This window comes from Sminthopsis crassicaudata, chromosome 1 (assembly GCF_048593235.1).
Source record: "Sminthopsis crassicaudata isolate SCR6 chromosome 1, ASM4859323v1, whole genome shotgun sequence".
NCBI classification, from domain to species: domain Eukaryota; kingdom Metazoa; phylum Chordata; class Mammalia; order Dasyuromorphia; family Dasyuridae; genus Sminthopsis; species Sminthopsis crassicaudata.
Window position 1 is genome coordinate 371,998,734 of NC_133617.1, and position 23,287 is coordinate 372,022,020.

At 34.6% G+C, this 23,287-nt stretch overlaps 1 protein-coding gene across 2 annotated transcripts in view; it reads right to left on the bottom strand.

Moving 5' to 3' along the window:
- DYM (dymeclin) overlaps positions 1–23,287 on the bottom strand; it is a 540,520-nt gene that overhangs the window by 85,631 nt on the left and 431,602 nt on the right. For both annotated transcript variants that reach the window (XM_074279349.1, XM_074279350.1), the window contains one exon: positions 13,124–13,306. In XM_074279349.1, the coding sequence (XP_074135450.1) occupies positions 13,124–13,306 (183 nt within the window). The remainder of the gene's footprint in view (positions 1–13,123; positions 13,307–23,287) is intronic.

A 23,287-nucleotide genomic window follows, 5' to 3' on the forward strand; every position in this document is an offset into this window, starting at 1 on the left:
TTAAATTCTTTGCCTTTTACCTTAGCAATGCACTTCGGGCATACACAGAAAGTGCAGCTAAGTGACAGACTGACTTTTGTCTGACTTGTTAATCTTTTTGACAACAACTTTGTTTCCACTGTGATGTGGAAAGGCCTGGATGGCATTTGGAAAGGCCCAAGTTGGGCCCCGGGGACATTCCTTCCTAGGTGCAGATCCAGCAGTAGAGTTCATCCCCACCAGAGACATTTGTAACCTGGGGATCCAAGAGAAGGACCAGACAACAGTCCAGAGAGACCAGCCAGATGTCAGCAGCCCTTCAGACGCTGATGGCAGCAATGTCCCTCCTGACCATGACACCAGAGACACCAGACACAGTTCCAGTGTTACAGCTGAAATGGACTGTTTTGGGTGATACGCAATATAAAGACTGTAAATGGACAATGGGCCTGCTTGCTTCTCCCGTGGCCACTTGCCATATGGTGGCCTGGGAAGAGGCTTTGCCCTATGCTTTCTATTGAAGGACTATGCTTTTAAATTAGTGGGTGAAAAACCAACACACCCACCTGCCATTGTTATTGAGACAATGTTACTGGACATGACTTTGCTTATGTGCACCTGTGAAACTAGAATTGTTCTAGGATTGTGAAAAGTGCAATAGAGAATTGTGATAAGCTAGAATTGTTCTAGAATTGTGAAAAAGTGCAATTGAGAATTGTGATAAACTAGAATTGTTCTAGGATTGTGACAAATGCAATTGAGAATTGTGATAAACTAGAATTGTTCTAGGATTGTGACAAGTGCAATTGAGAATTGTGATAAGCTAGAATTGTTCTAGAATTGTGAAAAGTGCAATAGAGAATTGTGATAAGCTAGAATTGTTCTAGAATTGTGACAAGTGCAATTGAGAATTGTGATAAGCTAGAATTGTTCTAGGAGTGTAAAAAGTGCAACAGAAAATTGTAAGAAACTAGAATTGGTCTAGAACTGTGATAAATGTAACTAGAATTGTGACAACCTACCTACTAATATTTGTTAACTAGAATTGTGATGTTTTACCTTGTTGACTTCCCACCTCAGTGTTGACATCCTACCTCATTGGCATCCAACCTCTTTGGCATATTATCTCGAGTATGACTTTGATGAATGGGTTGAACACTTGGGCCACTGTTGAGCCTGATTCTCATTGTCATACTTCTGTTTACTAATCTGCTGCTTTGTTCCTCCTTGGGCATAACACTGTCATCTCATGGATCAAGTGAACTACAGCTGGTGCTAAAAGTTTAGCTTGGTGAGATGTGCGGTTCCCGCAAAACAAGAGAAAGGGAATTGTAAGGGCCCTTTAAATGGGCGGACACAGTGCATCGGGATTGAGGCCCAGAAGTACTTTCTGTGGATATTAGGACTGCCCTTGGGCGGGATCCTGGCCATATTGAGATAGTTTTGTAATGGGTGACTCTCTCGCTGATTGGCTGTGTGTGTGACCTCACAGGCCCTATATAAGCCCACTGCAGGCAGCAACCGCCCTCTTTAACCTCCTGCTGTTCACCCTGGCTCCCCAGCTGGGTGGCCAAGCCAAGATGGATAGCCGAAAGAGGTAAGGGTTTTGGTAGTGAACACATGGGTCTTCTGACCAGGTGTTCACTCGGGAACCAACAAGTCAGGGCATCAGCTAGGGCATTATGTGAGTAGGTATAATAAAGGCTTTTAAGATTACACGTGGCTGTTCTTGAGTGCGCTACCGGTTATTAAGCTATAGATTCAAGAGATTGTGGCCAGAGACCTTAGAAGGCCTCAGAGGAGGCGAGCCGGGTAGAGCTCACACTGCAAAGGACAGTGGTCAAAGGTACTCTGGTGGGTCTAGGACAGACTAGTAATTGTAACTGCCAGGAGAGCACGTTACATTTAATGGATATGAAAGAACAATAATAATTTATATAGTGATTTATAAATATTATTTCATTTGATCTTCACAATATCTCTATGAAACAAGCATGAACGTGTCCATTTTATGAATGAAGAAACTAAAGAAGACAAAGGTAAAGTTATTTGCTCAGAGACACATAGCTAGCTACCAATTGTCTGAAGCTGAATCCAAATTCAGGTCTTCTTGACCTTATGTTTAGTCCCCTATCCACCTCTATTCACCACTTAGCATAACATCTGAAGTAATTCAATTGCCTCAATTTTGACATTCTCAATTTAAATAAAACCAGACAACTAAAGAAAGCTGTAGCTAAAGAAAAGGAGGTTCACAAGTTCTTCTTGATGAGGCAAAGACATTGGAAAAATGATTTCATTGTGTGACCAAAGGCAACAGGAAACAGTTTGTGGAGTTTATGGTAGTTGCATATTGCCAGCCTCACTCTAAGTATCTACAGAAAGACCACAGTGAACACAATTTCAGTTCTCAAGAGGATGGATGAAGAGGAGCAAAGAGGAGGAACCAAAGGGCAATGAAGAAGTGCCTACTGGGCATGAATACACTGCAGCATGGGATGAATGAAGAATTATATAGAAGTAGTCTAAAGAATGTCATCAAATAAATGTTATATAAAAAGGAAGATAAGTTGCTCACATGTGAAAAAAAAGTGATAAAAGATGGCATGTGCTACTTTGTCTGATTTCAACTCTACCACCATCATCATCCCAGATAAACTCAACATTAGGAAATTCAGCCTTGATACTCACATGCCTCATCAGTACCCACATTTCTTTTCCTCTGGAGAAGGGAGCAAAAAACTTCTCCCAGAGCCTCTCTTTACAGAGGGCTCAGAATCCTAGTTGTCTCTTCTTTTGCCACCAGCTGTTCTGCTTGGTTTTGAAGTCATCATCATCATCACTGATGTAATATCCACATTAATGAGATCATAGATATGGATCACAGATCTATTTGAGTAAGATTTATAATGCACCTTCTTTACAACAACTTTGATATCTAAATAATTATACCCATGAGAGTATATTTTAAATGCTGGAATTTTTATTTTATCATAATAAACTGATAATAGAAATGGAGGCCCCAGATTACTTTTTAAAATTAATTTTTAAATTAAAATTTTTTGATATCTTTTGTGTTCCTATCATCTTTATTTCTGAATATAGCTCTCTTCCTTCCTTCCTCTGTGAATTCTCCCTTCTAACAAAGAATTAAAAAAAATTTTTTAAAAGCAGTTCAGAAAAACTAATCAACATATCAACTAATTCAACACTATTTGCAATATTCTATACTCATAATCTTCCACCTCTCCAAAGAAGGCAGGAAATTGTTTTCTCATATCTTTTTTTTCAGGGACAAGTTTATCAAGCTTACTTTTAAAGACTATCAAAGACAATTTTACTCTGTAGGCCAGTTCAAGTTTAGAGACCCCTCATTGGGAAATATATGGCAAGGACAAGAATCAGTGAAAATTTTTTTTAACTCAAAGGATTTCCAAGATGATAAATTCACTCATATTTCAAATAAAGGGTTTGAGATCCTGAAAGAAGCCACTAGTCCAGAGTCTCTTAACTCCTCATCTAGGTACAGCAAAGGTAACTGACTTCTCAGGATTACATAGCCAGTAAGGTGTAGAGCTGGGATTACAACCCATATTATTTGAACCCAAGACTGTTGCTCTTTTCAACATAACAATAATAGTGTGCCTGCTATTGTCTAATACTTCAAAGGCCAAATGGAAAAAGACCAGACTCATTACTGGTATAACTCTTTGTGACTTAGTCTATTAATTTAAAATATGTTTCTTGAGTTTGACATGGTGTAAGTAATGCTTAAGTATTATTACAAAAAATGTCAGAGTTCTTAATTCTAAAACAAGCTGCAATTTTTTTTAACCATTTGTCCTATTTCATTTAAAAAAAGGACAAAAACTGTTCTGAAATCCTTAGAGACAAGACACAATAATAGACTTATGGAGAATAATTATTAGTTTCTTGAAAGTGAGTTTTAAAATAGCAAAAATTAGACAAGTTATTGATCTCCTTTATTTATTAGCTTTATTATTAGTATGAAAGTCCAGTATAAAACCATTTTCAATTTAATAAAATTCATTTAGCTCAAAGAACAAATAATTGCTAAAGTGTGTTAATTTTTGAAAGGAATGAACATTGTTAAAATGGTCATTAAATCAAAATACTATTTTGTAAAAATGAAAAACTAACATCCACAAATATTTGTAGTTAAAAGTAGTTAGTAGTTAAAAGAAAATATGTAGTTAAATTTGTAGTTAAAAGAAAATATGAAAAATGCAAGCCAGTCAAACTATGAAAATTCACAAGAAAGACTTTGACTTTCTGCAGCTTAAAATAATCTGAAGGGGAATATTAAAAGTGCACCCAGCATACAGTATCATGGCTTATCATTTTACCTTGATCTTTTTCAGACATGAAATATGAGAAGAGAATTTGACAAACTAGTATGAAAGTGACAGAATGGTTTTGATTAATAAAGCAAAAAACAAAATAAAACAAAAAACCAACCGTTTCCTTGAGGCGATTGGGGTTAAGTCACTTGCCCAGGGTCACACAATTAAGAAGTGTTAAGTTTCTGAGACCACATTTGAACTCAGGTTCTCCTGACTTCAGTTCCCGTGCTCTAATCACTGTACCACCTAGCTGCCCCAAGATATGTATATATTTGTTGAAATATGTACTGTATAGTGCAGAGCACACTGGGGCTAGTATCTCAATAGTTTGGAACAGCATATTATCACAGTATAAAGCTGCATTAGTCTTATGGGTAGCCACTGGTTGTTGGTTTATGCTGAACTTGACATAAATAAAACAAAACAAAATTCTTATGTACAAGATTACACATTGTTGAAGTAAGCCATGTTTCTTCCACATAGCATTAAAAATATAACCAAGTATCTAGTTAAATAAGGAGCTTAGCAAAAAAATGAATTATAGTCATATAAGGACTGATTTTTTTTTTAGAGTTACTTTAAATAAATTTTATTTCTATGAAGAATTCAATAATTCTCTAATTATTTCTTGTGTGTTAGAAAATTCTTTGAGGGTCTCTGTCTTCTTTCTCCTTCACCTTCCACAATATCTTTTTTTTTTAAATTAAATTTATAATTATTTTTTTTGACAGTACAAATGCATGGGTAATTTTTTACAACATTATCTCTTGCACTCACTTCTGTTCTGAATTTTCCCCTCCTTCCCTCCATCCCCTTCCCTAGATGGCAGACAGTCCCATAAATGTTAAATGTTATAGTATATCCTAGATACAATATATGTGGGCAGAACTGAATTTCTTGTTGCACAGGAAGAATTGGATTCAGAAGGTTAAGATAACCTGGGACGAAAAACAAAAGTACAAACAGTTTACACTCATTTCCCAGTGTTCCTTCTCTGGGTGTAGCTGATTCTGTCAATTATTGATCAATTATATATATTTATTAGATCTTCTTTATGTTGAAGATATCCACTTCCATCAGAATACATTTTCTTATAGTATCGTTGTTCAAGTGTATAATGATCTCTTGGTTCTGCTCATTTCACTAAACATCAGTTCATGTAAGTCTCTCCAAGCCTCTCTGTATTCATCCTGTTGGTCATTTCTTACAGAGCAATAATATTCTGTAACATTCATATACCATAATTTACCTAACCATTCTCCAATTGATGGGGATCTGTTTATTTTCCAGTTTATAAGCTGGATCAAAGGGTATGCACAATTTGATAACTTTTTGGGCATAATTCCAGATTGCTCTCCAGAATGGTTGGATTCTTTCACAACTCCACCAACAATGCATCAGTGTCCCAGTTTTCCCACATCTCCTTCAACAGTCATCATTATTTTTTCTGTCATCTTAGCCAATCTGACAGGTGTGTAATGATATCTCAGAGTTGTCTTAATTTGCATTTCTCTGATCAGTAGTGATTTGGAACACTCTTCCATATGAATGGAAATAGTTTCAATTTCATCATCTGAAAATTGTCTGTTCATATCCTTTGACCATTTATCAATGGAGAATGGCTTGATTTCTTATAAATCAGAGTCAGTTCTCTATATATTTTGGAAATGAGTACTTTATCAGAACCTTTAACTGTAAAAATGTTTTCCCAGTTTATTACTTCCCTTCTAATCTTGTTTGCATTAGTTTTGTTTGTATAAAAGCTTTTTAATTTGATGTAATCAACATTTTCTATTTTGTGATCAATAATGATCTCTAGTTCTCCTTTGGTCAAATTCCTTCCTCCTCCACAAGTCTGAGAGATAAACTATCCTATGTTCCTCTAATTTATTTATGATCTTGTTCTTTATGCCTAAATCACGGACCCATTTTGATCTTATCTTGGTATGTGGTTAAGTGTGGGTCCAGTTAAGTGTGGGCCCATGCCTAATTTCTGCCATACTAATTTCCAGTTATCCTAGCAGTTTTTGTCAAATAATGAATTCTTATCCCAATAAAGTTGGGAATCTTTGGATTTGTCAAACACGAGATTGCTATAGTTTTTCACTATTTTGTCCTGTGAACCTAACCTATTCCACTGATCAACTAGTCTACATCTTAGACAATACCAAATGGTTTTGGTGACTGCTGTTTATAATATAGTTTTAGATCAGGTACAGCTAGGCCACCTTCATTTGATTTTTTTTTTTCATTAATTACCTTGAAATTTTCGACCTTTTGCTCTTCCATATGAATTCTGTTGTTATTTTTTCTAGGTCATTAAAATAGTTTCCTGGGAGTCTGATTGGTATAGCACTAAATGAAGTATTGTCATCTTTATTATATTCGCTTGGCCTATCCAAGAGCACTTAACTGTCTTTCCAATTATTTAAATCTCACTTTATTTTTGTTGCAAGTGTTTTGTAATTTTGCTCATATAATTCCTGACTTTCCTTTGGTAGATAGATTCCCAAATATTTTATACTATTGACAGTTATTTTGAATGGAATTTCTCTTTGTATCTCTTGCTGTTGGATTTTGTTGGTGATGTATAAAAATGCTGAGGATTTATGTGGATTTATTTTGTATCCTGCAACTTTGTTAAAGTTGTGAATTATTTCTAATAGCTTTTTAATAGAATCTCTGGGGTTCTCTAAGTATACCATCATATCATCTTTAAAGAGTGATAGTTTGGTTTCCTCATTACCTACTCTAATTCCTTTAATCTCTTTCTCGACTCTTATTGCCGAGGCTAGCATTTCTAATACAATATTGAATAGTAATGGTGATAGTGGGCAACCTTGTTTCACTCCTGATCTTACTCAGAAAGGTTCCAGTTTATCCCCATTACATGCTTACTGACAGTTTTAAATATATGCTCTTTTTAGTCCATTTATTCCTGTACTCTCAAGTTTTTTTTTAGTAGGAATCGATGTTGGATTTTGTCAAATGCTTTTTCTGCATCTATTGAGATAATCATATGGTTTTCTTAATTTGGTTATTGATATAGTTAATTATGCTAATACTTTTCCTAATATTGAACCAGCCCTGTATTCCTGGTATAAATCCCACTTGGTCATAAGTGCATTGCCCTGGGGATGATTTTCTGTAATCTTTTTGCTAATATTTTATTTAAGACTTTAGCATCAATATTCATTAGGGAGATTGGCCTATAATTTTCTTTCTCTGTTTTCAACCTCTCTGGTTTAGGTATCAGTACCATGTCTGTGTCATAAAAGAAATTAGGTAGGACTCCTTCAATCCCTATTTTTTCAAATAGTTTATATAACATTGGAGTTAATTGTTCTTTAAATGTTTGGTAGAATTCACATGTAAATCCATCTGGTCCTGGGGATTTTTTCTTAGGGAGTTGGTTGATAGCTTGTTCTATTTCTTTTTCTAAGATGGGACTGTTTAACCAATTTACTTCTTCCTCTGTTAATCTGGGCAAGCTATATTTTTGAAAGTATTCCTCCATTTCCTTTAAGTTATCGAATTTATTGGCACAAAGTTGGGCAAAGTAACTCCTAATTATTGATCTAATTTCCTGTTCATTAATGGCAAATTCTCCCTTTTCGTTCTTAAGACAAATAATTTGATTTTCCTCTTTCCTTTTTTTAATCAGATTTACTAAGGGTTTGTCTATTTTTGTTGTTTTTTTTTCAAAGAACCAACTTTTAGCTTTATTAATTAATTCAATAGATTTTTACTTTCAATTTTATTAATCTCTCCTTTTATTTTTAGAAATTCAAGTTTCATGTTTGTCTGGGGATTTAAAATTTGTTCCTTTTCTAGCATTTTTAGTTGCAAGCCCAATTTATTGATCTTCTCTTTCTCTATTTTATGCAAGTAAACCTTTAGAGATATAAAATATCCCCTTATTACTCCTTTGGCTGTATCCCACACATTTTGGTATGATGTCTCATTATTGTCATTTTCTTGGGTGAAGTTATTATGTCTATGATTTGCTGTTTCACCCAATCATTCTTTAGTATGAGATTATTTAGTTTCCAATGATTTTTTGGTCTATTTTCCTCTGTTTTTTTATTGAATGTAATTTTCATTGCATCATGGTCTGAAAAGGATGCATTTACTATTTCTGCCTTACTACATTTGAGTTTGAGGTTTTTATGTCCTAATATATGGTCAGTTTTTGTATAGGTTCCATGAACTGCTGAGAAGAAAGTGTACTCCTTTCTGTATCCATTTACTTTCACCAAAGATCTATCATATCAAACTTTTCTAGTATTCTATTTACCTCTTTGACTTCTTTCTTATTTATTTTGTAGTTTGATTTATCTAATTCTGAGAGTGCAAGATTGAGGTCTCCCACTATTATAGTTTTGCTGTCTATTTCTTCTTGCAGCTCTCTTAATTTCTCTTTTAAGAATTTAGATGCTGCACCACTTGGTGCATATATGTTTAATATTGATACTGCTTCATTATCTATGCTACCCTTTAGCAAGATATAGTGCCCTTCCTTATCTCTTTTAATTAGATCAATTTTTGCTTTTGCTTGATCTGAGATGAGGATGGCAACCCCTGCTTTTTTGGCTTCACCTGAAGCATAGTAGATTCTGCTCCAACCTTTTACCTTTATTCTGTATGTATCACCCTGTGTTTCTTCTAAACAACATATTGTAGGATTCTGGCTTTTAATCCAGTCTGCTAACCTCTTCCTCTTTATGAGGGAGTTTACCCCATTCACATTTATGGTTAAAATGACTAATTCTGTATTATTTGCCATCTTATTAACTCCTGCTTATGCTTTTCTCCTTTCCTTTTCCCTTACCCTCCTCCCCAGTATTAAACTTGTGAGCACCACTTGCTTCTCACAGCCCTCCCTTTTTAGTATCTCTCCTCCACCTTAGAGTCCCCCCTCCCCATTTTACCCTCTTTCCTCACAATTTCTGTATTCCCTTTCACTTAGCTTACTTCTTCCCTTTTCACTTTTCTCCTCCCACTTTTCAATGAAGTGGAAAGCGTTTCACCATAAACCAAATATGTCTATATTTTTCTCTTTAAGCCAATTCTAATGAGAATATGATACACACTACATTCATCCTCCTCCATTCTTTCTCTCAGATATGATAGGTTACTTTTGCCTCTTTGTTATATATGTAGTACCACCACTTGACCCTTTTTCTGGTACAATTTCCTTTTCACCTCTAGTTTCTAGTACAAATTATGCATGGGATTCTTTATATATCTTTATGGCAGAAATATAGTTCTCAAGATTTCTTTTTATCTTTTTAACAATCTTTTGAGTTCTATATTTGGAGAGCAAACTTTTTGTTTAGATTTGGTTTTTTCATCAAGAATAGATGGAATTCATTTATTTTGTTGAATATCCATCTTCTTCCCTGGAAAAAGATGCTCATTTTTGCTGAGTAAATTATTCTTGGCTGCATACTAAGTTCCTTAGCCTTTCGGAATATCATACTCCAGGCTCTTTGATCCTTTAATGTGGACGCTGCTAGATCCTGGGTTATCTTTATTGTGCCTCCTCCATACCTGAATTGTTTTTTTTTTTTTTTTTCCCTAGCAGCTTGCAGTATTTTTTCCTTCGTCTGGAATTTGGCCACTATATTTCTTGGGGTTTTGATTTTAGGGTCCCTTTCCATAGGTGATTGATAAATTCTTTCAATGTCTATTTTACCCTCTGTTTCTAAAACATCTGGGCAACTCTCTTTGATAATTTCCTGGAAAATAGTGTCCAGGCTCTTTTTTTCATCATATTTTTCAGGGAGTCCAATTATTTTCAGATGGTCTCTCCTGGATCTATTTTCCAGTTCTGTTGTCTTCCCAAGAAGGTATTTGATGTTTTCTTTCATTGTTTCATTTTTTTGGTTTTGCTTGGTGTCTCCTCGAGTCATTCAATTCTATTTGTTCGATTCTGATTTTCAATGAAGTACTTTCTTCACTCACTTTTTTATATCTTTTTCTAATTGTCCAATTGAGTTTTACGTGAGTTGTTTTGTTCTATGGAATTTTTTCCATTTCGCCAATTTTATTTTTTTAGAGAGCTATTTCCTTTTTCCAACTCAATAATTTTGTTTTTCAAGTATTTGATTTCTTTATCCACTCTATCTTTAAATGAGTGGGATGACTTATCCAGACTCTCTTGCCAAGTTTCCCTTTCCTTTTCCCATTTTGCTTCTAGCTCTCTCGTGAGAGCCTTTTTGATTTCTTCTATGACTGTTTTATGTACTGAGGAGCAGATCATATCCCGCTTTGGGGATTCCTCTGGAGACAATCTGTTTTTAGTCTCCTCAGGGTTTAAAGTCTGCTCTCTATCCATATAGAAGCTATCAATGATTAGAGTCCTTTTAAATATTTTGCTCATTTTGTTAGGTAAGAATCAAAGAAAACAAATTAACAAGAAAAACGCAGTCTGCTTTTGGTGGAGGGTTGGATGGTGTTACTGGGCTTCCTCTACAGACTGGGAGTGTTGGAGGGGCAGCAGCGAGGCACTAGCAGGACAGCAATGGCCACACTGCATCTGTGCTCTGAGACTCTGAGGCTCTAAGAACACACTGAGTCACTCTGGGAGGGGGGTGGCCAGATCCCCAGAGACACTAGCTTTTCGGGGTTATAGTCTTCACCTCCTGTGTTTACACCTTCTCTGCTGATTCTGGCTTGCTGCCAAGACAGAATATCCATACTATGGTAAAGGTCTTTCCAAAGAAATGGCAGAGATTGCACCCCTCCCCCCTCTGGTCTGTGCAGTGTGAGCTGTCTGCCAAGCTCTCACTGCTTGCCCTTAGCTGTGCCAGATCTGGTCGTCCCTGCCCCCAAGCAAAAACAGACCTTTTCTAGTAAATTTCAAGGATATCTTCTGTTGGTATTTATTTGTGGGTATTTTTTTCTGGTCAAGCACTAATTCTGAGACTTTTCATGAAATAAATTCTGAGAGAAAACGCGGAAACTTAAGCAGATGTGTGCCTCCTCTCTGCCATTTTGGCCGGAAGTCCAGGGCTGATTCTTATATGTTATTCTGGATTGGACTGTTGTTTTTAAAAATTTTTTTTTAATTTTTCGCATTTATTTTATTTACTTTTAATTCCACATTCTCTCCCTCCTTTTTTCTATTCTATTTTTTCCTGAATTACATGTAAAAATAATTCTTAACATTTTTTTTTCTAATTTTGAGATCCATATTCTTTCCCTCCCTAAGAATTCTTAAATAGATATCTCAAGAACCCCAGGTCCACATCACCAGAAGCTCAATACCTATGTATATTTTTTAATTGGCTGTCCTTTTGGAATCTCAAACCCAGCAAGTTGAAAACAGAATTCAGTTTTTTTCTCCCAAATTCATCTCTCTTCCTAACTTTCCAATTTCTGTTAATGGCACTAGGACCTCAAGCACAACCTTCTATGTGAAACCTTTCTTGATTCCTTCAGCTGTTTGAGCCTTTTCTCCCAAACTACCTTAATCTAACTACTTTATATGTATTCTCTACATACTAGTTTATGTACTTCTTGTCAGTCCTGTTAGAATATAAACCTCTTTATGAGCAGGGATTGTTTCATACTTTGTATTTGTATTTCTAGTGCCTAGCAGAGTGCCTCTCACAGAAAAGTCATCAATAAATGCTAGCTGATTCACAATTATTCCTTCTGGCTATTCAAGTTAACAACTCAGTCCTCTGCTCAAAAAGTTTCAGTGGCTCTCTTTGGCTTTATGATAAAATAAAAACTGTTTCGCATTGAAAATGCTTCACCATCAGCCCCCCTGTCTTTCTAGACTAGTTTTCTGCGTTGGCCATCTCTGCAATAGATAGAGTACTGGCCCTGAAATCAGGAGGACCTAAGTTCAAAAGCTGGGAAAAATTTCCCTGGGTTTCAAATTACTTTTAAATCCAAAGAATATTCTTAGGATAACAATGTTTCTAGGTAAATAAATTAATCTATAGATCAGAGATTTTGGTAGACAATGAATGTTTATGTTGTAAAGTTTGTTACATGTTTAATGCATTTTTAAAATGGTTCATTTCATTTGTTTTTTAATTTTATTAAATCTGCTGTCTGGTAACCACACAGTGTTCTTACTATTACAGGTCAAGGGCCCAGTTTAATGCCTAATGGACTAACAGTAAAAAGATTCACTTAATAGCATTAAATATAAAACATTCAGTTCACAGGTCCCTAGGTGCAATGGTGGCAAATCTAATAGAAGCCTTTGGGGGAAAATATGTTCTTTCTATAGTCTTTATTACAGTTCTGTTTTATCTAACTCAGTGCTTTCCAAGGGAGAACTGGGTACTCTTCTGTGTAGATAAGAAGCATCAGAAAATGCTATAAGGAAGAGGACCAATGGAGTAGAGTAAGATAAATACAGTAATTTACATGTGACAGGGTCAAATAAGATAGAAGAATAAGAAATTTATATATAGGAAAAATCAAAAGGAGAAAAAAAGAGGGGTGAATTTGTAAGAGACAGGACAGATGCCAAGCCTCTTAGGCAGAGGGAAGAAAAAACCGTCTGGAAACCATGATTCTACTTGATTCTACCTGAGTGAGCTAAAGGGACATAAAAAAAGACATTTCACAAATAAAGGGTAGAACACTACTGTGGTGAAATTCTTGTTTTCCTAGAATTGAAAAGAGTGGATGCAATGTCATTGCTATAGTTCTGATCAAGGTTTGCTAACCCAAACCTTCTTTGTAGTCTAAACATGTCTCCACTTTTAAAAATAACCTCTTGTAAAATGATTGCAAGCTCTGTTCATACTTACCAGGTCTATGTTTTGCATTATATCCTGAAATGAAGGGTGAGTTCGAAACTGTTCAAAGAGGTCCCGTTTGTAAAGCAACGCATATACCAGGTTTGGGTTGTGGTGGAGAGAATTTGTCAGGCAGGAATTGATGATCTCTAACATCATTCGAATCACTTCCTCAATCACATTCAGGTCCTGTGCCTTTGAAAACAAAAGGAAAATATTACAAGTTAAATGAAATAATCTTAATATTTTTTTTCCAAATATATATAAAGATAGCTTTCAACATTCACTCTTATTAGATTTTGTGTTCCAAATTTTTTCCCTTCTTTCCTTTTCTTCCCCTCTCCCCAAGACAGCAAGCACCCTGATATAGGTTAAATATGTGTACTCTTTTAAAACATATTTCCATTACTGAAGTGGTCTTTAAAATAAAGAGTTCGAAAGAATGAGAATAACCTTTTTATATGTAACAGCAGTAGAAAGACCATTTCGGAGAAGAATTTAGTGATTTCAAGTCCTTTTTTCAATAAACTTATAACTGGGGTTGTCAATTTTGGCTTAAAAAATAGACTTGTTTCATTCTTAAACTCAAAGTGGAAATAATTTCGGATGCCATAAAAATAATAAAAAGTCACAGAGTTGTGAGGAAACATACAGACCATCTTTTCTCATATTTTGTGTGTTTGAAAACTGGGTCCCAGAGAGGTTAAATGACCTAGTTAAAACCATGCAATTGAATAGTGGCAGAGTTCTTAGACTAAGACCCAGGTCTTCTGCCTCCTAGAGAAAAGCTCTGTATTACTCTGAAGGAGTTAAGTTCCTTTTTTGTAGAAGGAATTAATACTCATTGATGGGTAATGAGAAAGACATTTTCACATGAAATAATAATAAACTCACTTCCTCCCATCCCCCAAGTTAAATTAACTAAATCTCTACCTCAAGTAGGGCCAAATACAACATTATTATAATAGAAATAACATAAGTGATAACCAACACTTATTAAGCAATGATTCAGTGCCAAGTTCTGCTAAGCAATGGGGATATAAAAAGAGACAAGACACTCCCAGCCCTCAAGACACAATCTAATAAGAGAGACAAAACAAAACAAAAAAACCAAATATGTACAAACAAGCTATTTAGATGATAAATAAAAATACTTTTAAAAAAGGTAGGCACTAAAATTAACAGGGTTTGGAAAAGACTTCCTGTAGAACATGGGCTCTTAGCTGGAACTTGAAGAAAGCCAAGAGGTGGAGACGGAGAAGCATTGGAGACAATATGAGAAAATGACCATAGATGAAGGAGAAACCATCTAGTTTGTGGAACAGCCTGAAAGCTAATGTCATTGAAAAAAAAGGGCATATAGTAAGGAAGAAAAAGTAAGAAGCCTGGAAACACAGGAGGGGGAAGGGCTCTGAATGTCAAGCAGAGGATTTTGTATTTAATTCTGGAAGTAATAAGGAGGGAGAGTCATGAGAGAGGGAAGAAAAGCTTTGGGGAAGGGTGAAAAAAATGGCTATTGTGGAGAATAAAATAGTGATTTAACAAGCTAGGTATATAGAAGGATTATATAACAAGAGTGAGGGCTCAGTTGAGATTGTGTAACATAAATTGGTAGTGGATCCAGACAGAATGGTTGTATGATTTTTCTCTACATTCGTTAAGCTGCATCTGTGTTGAAGTAAAGATGGCAAATGGTAGGGGTGGTCCAAGGCCAAGGATTGGCAGGGCATAATTAGACAAACAATAAAGGATCTAGGGATTCAAGAAAGGAACACAGGCGAGAGCTGAATCAGTTCACCAACAGGTCAAGAGGAGAGAGTGGCTAGGGCAGGGAAGATAGCTTGGGAAAGATCAGATCGTGGTACAGACACAGTCAAGTTTTGTAAGGGAAGATGGGGAGCAATAAAAAGCCAACAGATAATGGTCAGAAAAAGGGCTTTTAGAATTTATGAACTCGTTAAAGGTGAAACCAATTTTTTGTGTGGCTAAAGTTGGGGGGAGGAGTGTAGATCACAGGAAGTAAGTAGGTATAGGAAGGGAATGGTCAGGTTAGTCAAAGGAAAAATCCTTGAGTATGAGGGCAGGTGTTGGGGAGGAGAGAAAAACTAAGTCATATCCTAGACTTACTGAGGAAGGAAAGCAAGCATGGACGTTTAGAAGGAATCCCAACTGGGATTCTGACTGGGTCACAATATATGAGTAGCCTAAAGGTGAAAAGTTACTAAATGATGGAGCATGGGGTAGGGAAGAACCTGAAAGTAACAACTGGGAGCCAGAAGTGTTTCGATTCCTCCATCTTGACCAATAAGACTAGGTAATGAATGGAAGTACAGTCAACAGTGAAAAGGATGGCTAGGGAGGTTGTGTCCTTGGAGGGAAGGTTCAGTAATGGCTAATAGATGGAAGAGATAAGGAAGGAAAAGAATAAAGAAGGAAAGTTGGTTAGTATCTGAGGTCAGATTTGAACTTGGATCCTCCTGACTTCAGGGCCAGTGTTCTATCCACTGTACCACCTAGCTGCCCCATTACTATATTTTTTAAAGTTAATTTTCATTAATTCTAAATTAAACATAGGAGCCTTAAAGAATACTATTCAAGGAATTTTTATTTTTTACTTAGTATTATTGAATAGTTGCTATCAGATGCATACAGATACACAGACATTCCTTCCCTTCAAAAAGCTTACATTTTAGTGGAGATTTGGGATTATGGTAATGAGGGTGGGAGTTGAGATGGTAATGGTCAATAATAATATGCTCTATCTAAATATTAATTAATTAATTAAATAATATAAGTAGCATAAAAGTTACACATGTAGTGTATTAGTAAGTAGAAATTTGAGGGAAAAATGTGACCTATATATAGATTAATGAAGAACATGTTAATAGCTTCCTTGCTATTCTTTAACTGTTATTAATTTGTTTGATTCATTTCTGGTTTATGCCTAAGTGTGGATGGAACTCTCTTTTAACTCACTTTGAATCCTTAAATTGAAGTTGGACTGTTCCCAGGATAATTCTGGAGTTTTAATTCAGTTTGGTATTAAAATGCCATAAGGTTGTTTTCCCACCTCAGAGCTAAAATCTGTTTAGGTTTTTAAAGCTAATTGAGGAGGATAGACACAGCCTTTAGATTAGCTAGAAGACCTATATCTTTTTTTTTTTTTTTTTGACAAAGTTTTCCAGTAAAAAACAAAAAACAAAACAAAACAAAAAAACCACAATCTCTTCTTTTTTGCATTCCCTCTCACTCATGGAAGAGAGTTATTAAAAGTCATAATAGTACAGAGCTAAAATCACTTTATTACCTCTGTTTAGGTTTTTAAAGCTAATTGAGGAGGATAGCCACAGCCTTTAGATTAGCTAGAAGAACTATATCTTTTTTTTTTTTTGACAAAGTTTTCTAGTCAAAAACAAAAAACAAAACCAAACAAACAAAAAAAAAAAACCACAATCTCTTCTTTTTTGCATTCCCTCTCACTCATGGAAGAGAGTTATTAAAAGTCATATAGTACATCTGTGTCATTCTCTTGTATACTTGGGCAAAGAACACCACAATTAATAATGAAAAAGATAAGAATGCTACCTTAGCTATTTATGTTCATTCCAATATTGACAGAAAAGTACTAAGTGCTCCTTCAAGTCTCAGAAATGATAGGCTGGCTGCCCTGTGCATACTATATTAGGTTAATGAATTGGTAAAGCAGAAGCCACAAATGGGTGCCCTTAGTCCATCATGGTAGTTTAGGAGACCTGATGAGATTATGGTCTAAGAAAATACAAATTATCAGAACTTATGCTGCTGAAGGTTGGGAGGAAGTTGAGGAATGAGGAGAAAGATGGATAGAGGATAAGAAAGAAAAAAGGGAGAGAAGAAAAAAACTGAAACCTCAAACCATTAAATTTCAGTGAAAATTAATGTTCAACTACATTTTTGCCCTATCTTGTAATCTATAGTACTTTAAAAAATAAAGGAAATTATATATTGTTATGAACAAGATGATAAACTTCAGAATTCCAACTGGTGAGCATTTAAGAAAATTTGCTGAGGTATTTTAACTGATTTCACCATTAATTAAGGAATATGTATACATATAATACACACACACACACACACACACACACACACACACACAAACCCTTAATTTTCTTAAAAAAATTGTTGACATCAACAGGATTTTTCCTCTTGCAGGACCTGAAAGATAATCCTTTTAAATCAAAATACTGATTCTTATTTCTCTGGCATAAATATAAATCTCATAGATATTCTACTTTCTCTTAGCACTTATTATTTTAGTTGATGGGTCTTTAAGAATTATATCATCTATGTTTTTAGGGATTGCAAAAGTTTTATCTAAATATTCAATCTCATAAACAATTCTTGTGACAAACTTTAGTTTTAGAGGTCTAGTCTAAATGTTTTTCTTAGTCACTTTTTATATGTAGTTTTTTTAAAACCATATAAAAGCAATTATCAGATCTGTGGTGTTATTTACCATTGAAAATGATGTGGTTAGACTATTAAAGGCATTTTATAAAATATCAGTTTTGTACTGAATACTGAGTAGCAAATTCTTTATCTTATTCTTGAAGAGCTATTTAGGGGAAAAAGACAATTTAAAATAACTTAAAAATTGAAAAATAGCAAAACTGTAATAATAAGTCTATGACATTTTTAATTGATGAGTATTTGATAAGTAAATTTAGATCACCAGGTACATACCCTCACATCACAACAACATCCTTTCTTCTGTAAGATTTCATTATTTTCTAGTTATTATCTACATTTATCTGCTATGAAATATATATATATATATATATATATTTCACAGAATGAAACAAAAAGTTTTCTCTAAGCTGAGAGAAAAAAAAAGGTCTATATTTATTGGCTTAATAAAAATATAAATCTTGAATACTAAAGAATTCAGTCTCGATCTATGTAGCTGGAACTTAGCATATCTATCCAGAATTCCAACTCAAACATTATTTCAGGTACAAATTTCCATACATTTGTAAAATCCCTAGAAGTGAGAAATGATTATCCTTTTTTAGCATTCCAAATAATCAGCACACAGTAGATGCTTAATAACTAATTGTTGAATAGAATCCATTTCTATTAGATCTCTTTCTACCTTTGTAACATCTTCTACATCTAATCTCTTCTCTCCATTTAAATCATTCTCTCTTTAGTTCAGCTTCCATCATTTCTTGCTTACATGATTGCAACAGCCTCCTAATGATGAGGTTAGTGCAGGTTCGGGGTTCAGGGAACCAAATGAAGAAGTTTGATTCCCCTAGGATTTGGAGCAGGGCAGGGAGTTGTGGGAACCCCCTTCTGGTGGGGCAGATATCCTTCATAAAGAAATTTACGAACCTGAAAAGCTAGACTGGTAAAAGAAGTTAATTATTGGCATTGGGAAGTCATCCTTTGTTATGCATGAATAGAAAGACTGGATTCCTTGTTGGCAAGGTCTTGACAGAGATGTAAAGTTTCTAGCAAAGAAATCCCAACAGAGAGGTATAAAGTCTTGTTAGGGAAATAGGTAAGAAAGATATAAAGAGGAGGTAACATTGAAAGAGAATATCATTTCAGTGGGCAGAGGGTTGTAGCTTATTCCAAGGGGAGAGAGAGGTTCCTTGGCATAGCATGGCATGGCATGTTAGGTCCTCTGCAAGGACTGAACCCCAAATTGGCTCATTTTATAATAGAAGCCTAGGCTAGCAGCTTTTGATGGGGGCTGGGAACAGTTTGAGCTGGAATCAGAATAGAAAATCTTGGAATTGAATGAGTGTCTCTGGGCTGATCTACACCTCAATTGGGAGCTTAATCAGTAGTGAGTGTTATCAATGGGGGTGGTGCCCATCTCTCAGGATAACAGAATGAAGCTGTTTATCCTGCTTCCCTTGGTCGGGGTCTTTTGTAGAGTCCAGAATTCAAGGAGACTTTCTCCTTGAAGGAGTTTCAGAGTTTTGGGGTCCCCCCTTCAGTTTCAGACTCCCCTCATCATTAATTGGTCCTTTTGACATCAGTCCACCTTATACACTATTGTCAAAGTAATTTTCTTAATGGGCAAATCTGATTATGTGATTTTCCCTATTCATTCAGTTCCAATGATATTTTTATTGCCTTTAGGATGAAATATAAATTCTTTTCTTTCCTCATGCCTGGAATGCATTCCTTCCTTACCTTCTAAAGTGCCTTTCTTCTTCTAATACAGCTTTCCCTACTAAACTACCTCGTGCTTAACTATTCTGTATTTAATAACTTTATATTTTTGCTGTTTGTATTTTTATTTATAAGTACTGATCTCTCATTAGAATGTTACCTCATTAAAAGTAGGGATTCTTTCTACTATTGTATTCTCAGTGTCTAATATAATAACTAACATATAACAGATCCTTAAAAAATGCTTGTTGATTGCTTGACAAAGATGAAGGTGCATTTCTATATTTAAAAAACACAACAGCTAATTCAATGCTATTATTCAAAGAGCCAGTTATTAATTAAATGCTAAACATTATTTTAGCATTCATTTAATGGGCAGTCAGAACTTTTGCTGACTAGTTTACTTCCTGTAAGGTGGGCACTTTGTGTAGCTACATTAGTGACCTTAATGACTGACTATAGCTACATTTATGACTTAGTAGCCTTGGTCAATTGTCACTGTAATGTCTGAAAATGTACATAAAAGAGTTAACTTCCTGAGGAGTAATTTTTGTGCTAGAAGATTTTGGTTTCCCAGGAAAACCCCATGTAAAAATTAGTTCTTGCCAGAGATAATTTAGACAAATAAAATGCAGCAACTCATTAAATAGTTTAGATTTGTTAAACTGCGCAAGGAATTATGTCTTTATGCTTCAGAGTATTCCCTTTTCAGTTCTTACAACTTTCATAGTATGAATGAATTCCAGATCAAATAGCCTTCTTAAGAAATTCACTTCCCTTTTCCCTTTCAGCTTATTTTAGTAGCCAAAAAAAATGCCCAAGAGAAAATGATCACATTTTCAGATGTTCCTAATGGCCCTTCTCTACATGTTGGCAATGCAAACCCTACATATTCTTTATCAACCTGTAATTTAATATCAAATAGACAAGTTGGCACTTGCAGGAATATTTTACCTTGTTAACAGCATTTACAATTGCTGTTCCCAATATCTAAACTTCCTTTTCCTTTTTAGAGGGAATTTATATAGTTAAATGATTTTGAATAATTTATTTTTAGGTACTTTAAGAGAAGCATATGTATCTTGTTTGTATTAGTTTTGGGAGAATTCCAAGAGAGTTGTCTAAATTTCCTGCATTTTCAGCAGAAAATAAAACCTTCAACAAAATTAATGGGACTTTGCCAAGAAGGGAAAAAAAGAAGGAGGAAATGTACAAGAAAGCCCCCTTTAAAGTTAATGCACAAATGGCCTCCAAAGCCAAGCATTTGAAATGTGCTGGAGTTCTATTATCTGTGGGTTACTAATTTGCTGTCACGAAAACTGCATTGTTCCGTGGTTATTTTACTCCAAAACAGGCCTGTATGTCAGCCATGAGACTGAGCTTCTGCTAGGAAGAAGATGCTTTATATTTTATGCAATGTCACATTTGACGAATGAATCCCATCACCTAATGGAGATAATGAAGGCTGCCTGAAAAATGTGTCTAGGAAAGGGAGCTACACTGGATAGTCTTCTTATTTTATGAATATCTCCCTATTGTATTTCCTGTGTCATAAAATATTGATTTGTGGAAAGGTTCAAAAATCTGTTCTGTTTCTCCCTTCCTTTGTATCATTGTTTATGACTCACTAGACTAAATGAGAATCTTAAGAAAGAAACTCTTGTCATCGAGATGATAGGAGATACTTCATTACAGGAGGTAAACTACTTGTGGCATGGCTACCGTATTTAAGTTTTAAATATCTCCTTTTCCTCTCAAGAAAGTTGATGAGATTTGTTGTGGTTCAGTCATTTCAGCCATGTCTGACTCTTTATGATCCCATTTGGGTTTTTCTGGGCAAAGATGCTGGAGTGGTTTGCCATTTCCTTCTCCAGATCATTTTATAGATGAGAAACTGAAGAAAACAGGGTTAAGTGATTTAGCCAGACAGGATCATACAGGTAATAAATGTTGGAGGGCTGATTTGAACTCAGGAAGATAAGTCTAAGATTCTTTCCTATTCCAAATCCTGATTCTATTAAGAATGTGAAAACTTTTTCCCTCAAGGAGCTAAGTTAGAAAATTCATATTTGAGAAAAGACCCTATAAGACCATAGGAAAGCCTTTCTAAATAGTTAAGATTTTGACACTGAAGAAGCTTTAGTATTTGCAGCTAAATGTGCAACCCTCTTTTTCTGTTCTGTTTTGTATATAGAAATGCTCATCTTATTTGGTGTTGGTTAAGAATAAAAAAAATTAAATTAACAAAAATAAAAAAGAATTGATAAGAGACAGATTCCATAAATGTAAAACATGATCAAGTATTCTCTTAGCATTCTAAGATTATAAAGTATCAAAGAATTCGTAACAGAAAGTATGACTGCAATTAATATGAGAAAACTTGCGGTTTCTTTTCAATCTTCAGAAAACTTCAGAGAATTCACACAATAGGAAGGGTCTCCTGAATGAATTTTTAAAGTGAAAATTCTTTTTTACAATTAATGAAAAAAAATCTACCTCCTTTTTCTATTTCCACTTCCCTAATGAGAAAAATCAAAAGCTATTTACAGACGTGCATAATCAAGCAAAACAAATCCCTTCATTGCTCATGTTCACAAAAGATGTCACTGTATTTTGAAAGGATGAGTCTTGTAGAAAAGATAAAAAGAGTCATTCTTCAACTCTAAGTTGGATATCACACACTAAAATTCTATAGTAGAAGTCTGCCCAGGAAGGATGGGAAACTCATAAGAATGTAATTCTGAAGATACAAAGAGAAAAAAAAAATTGGTGTGGAGGGAAAAAAAAAAAAAAAAAAAAAAGTAAGTTGTTTTAACAGACCAGTACAGATGCACAGGGAATTCATTAACTAGGTAACAAGTATAATTTATCCTTTAAAAAAATGCAAGCAGTGCAAAATAGAAATTCATGGTTTCCTATAGAAAGCTCTTTTATGTTATGCTGCAAATATGGAAATGCTCTTTTTTTTAGTGTTTTAGTTCAGATTACAAAAACTACTCAAGAAATGTGCAGAAGACTGAAAAATGGGTAGATAATGAAGGATGAAAATAAAAGTGTGACAGTCTTCCTGTAAGAGAAATGGTGAAAATATCCCTCAGAGTCTAGAAGAAGCATCACACAAAAATTGCAAATTGAACATACCTTCATTAAATTAATGAACATCAGGAAAGGAAATTCCAAAGTCAATAATAAAAGTTGTTTAAATACATGCAAAGTGAGAAACAAGCTTGAAAACTAGATAATATGATTTTCCTTTCTCAATGTGACTAATATGGAAATGTTTAAAATGATTATTTATGTATAACCTACATTAAATTGCTGGTTGTTTTGGAGAGGAGAAAGGGAAAGGAAGAAAAAAAATTTAGAACTCACAATTTTACAAAAATGAATGTTAAAAATTATCCTTATATGTAATTGGAAAAATGAAATACTACTGAAATTTTTTTTAAAAAAGATTAGAGAGTATCTGAGTGTAATGGAGGCAAAAGGTCAGGACACAGCAAAGAGACTGAATTTTTGCTTGACTTTTTGGTCCAAAGAAGATGTTACTGCTGGGAACTCCTATTTCCAAATAATTTTTCATTTGTTGTGAAAATTTAAATTAAGTTAAATAATTGAAAATTCATATTATGTCATGAATCTCATCAATAAGTTAAAATAACTGCAAATATTTCCACAACATGTTATGATTTTCAAAGTGTTTCCCACATATTATTATCTAGCCCTCATCACAACTTTTTGAGATTGGTACTATAGAAATTATCCATCTTTTTACACATCAGCAATCTGAGTCTCAGAGAATTACATGAATTCTTCCAAACCCATGAGGCTATTAAGTTTTAGGCTTTGACCCTTGAGTACAAGTCAAGTTCTCTATTCACTATACCATGCTCTCTCCATATATGTATATCACTAATAGTAAATAAATAAAAATTACTTATAAAATTTAATAACAAATAATAAATTACTTAAATAATTACAGGCTTATATAGAAATTCAAGAGTAAAATTT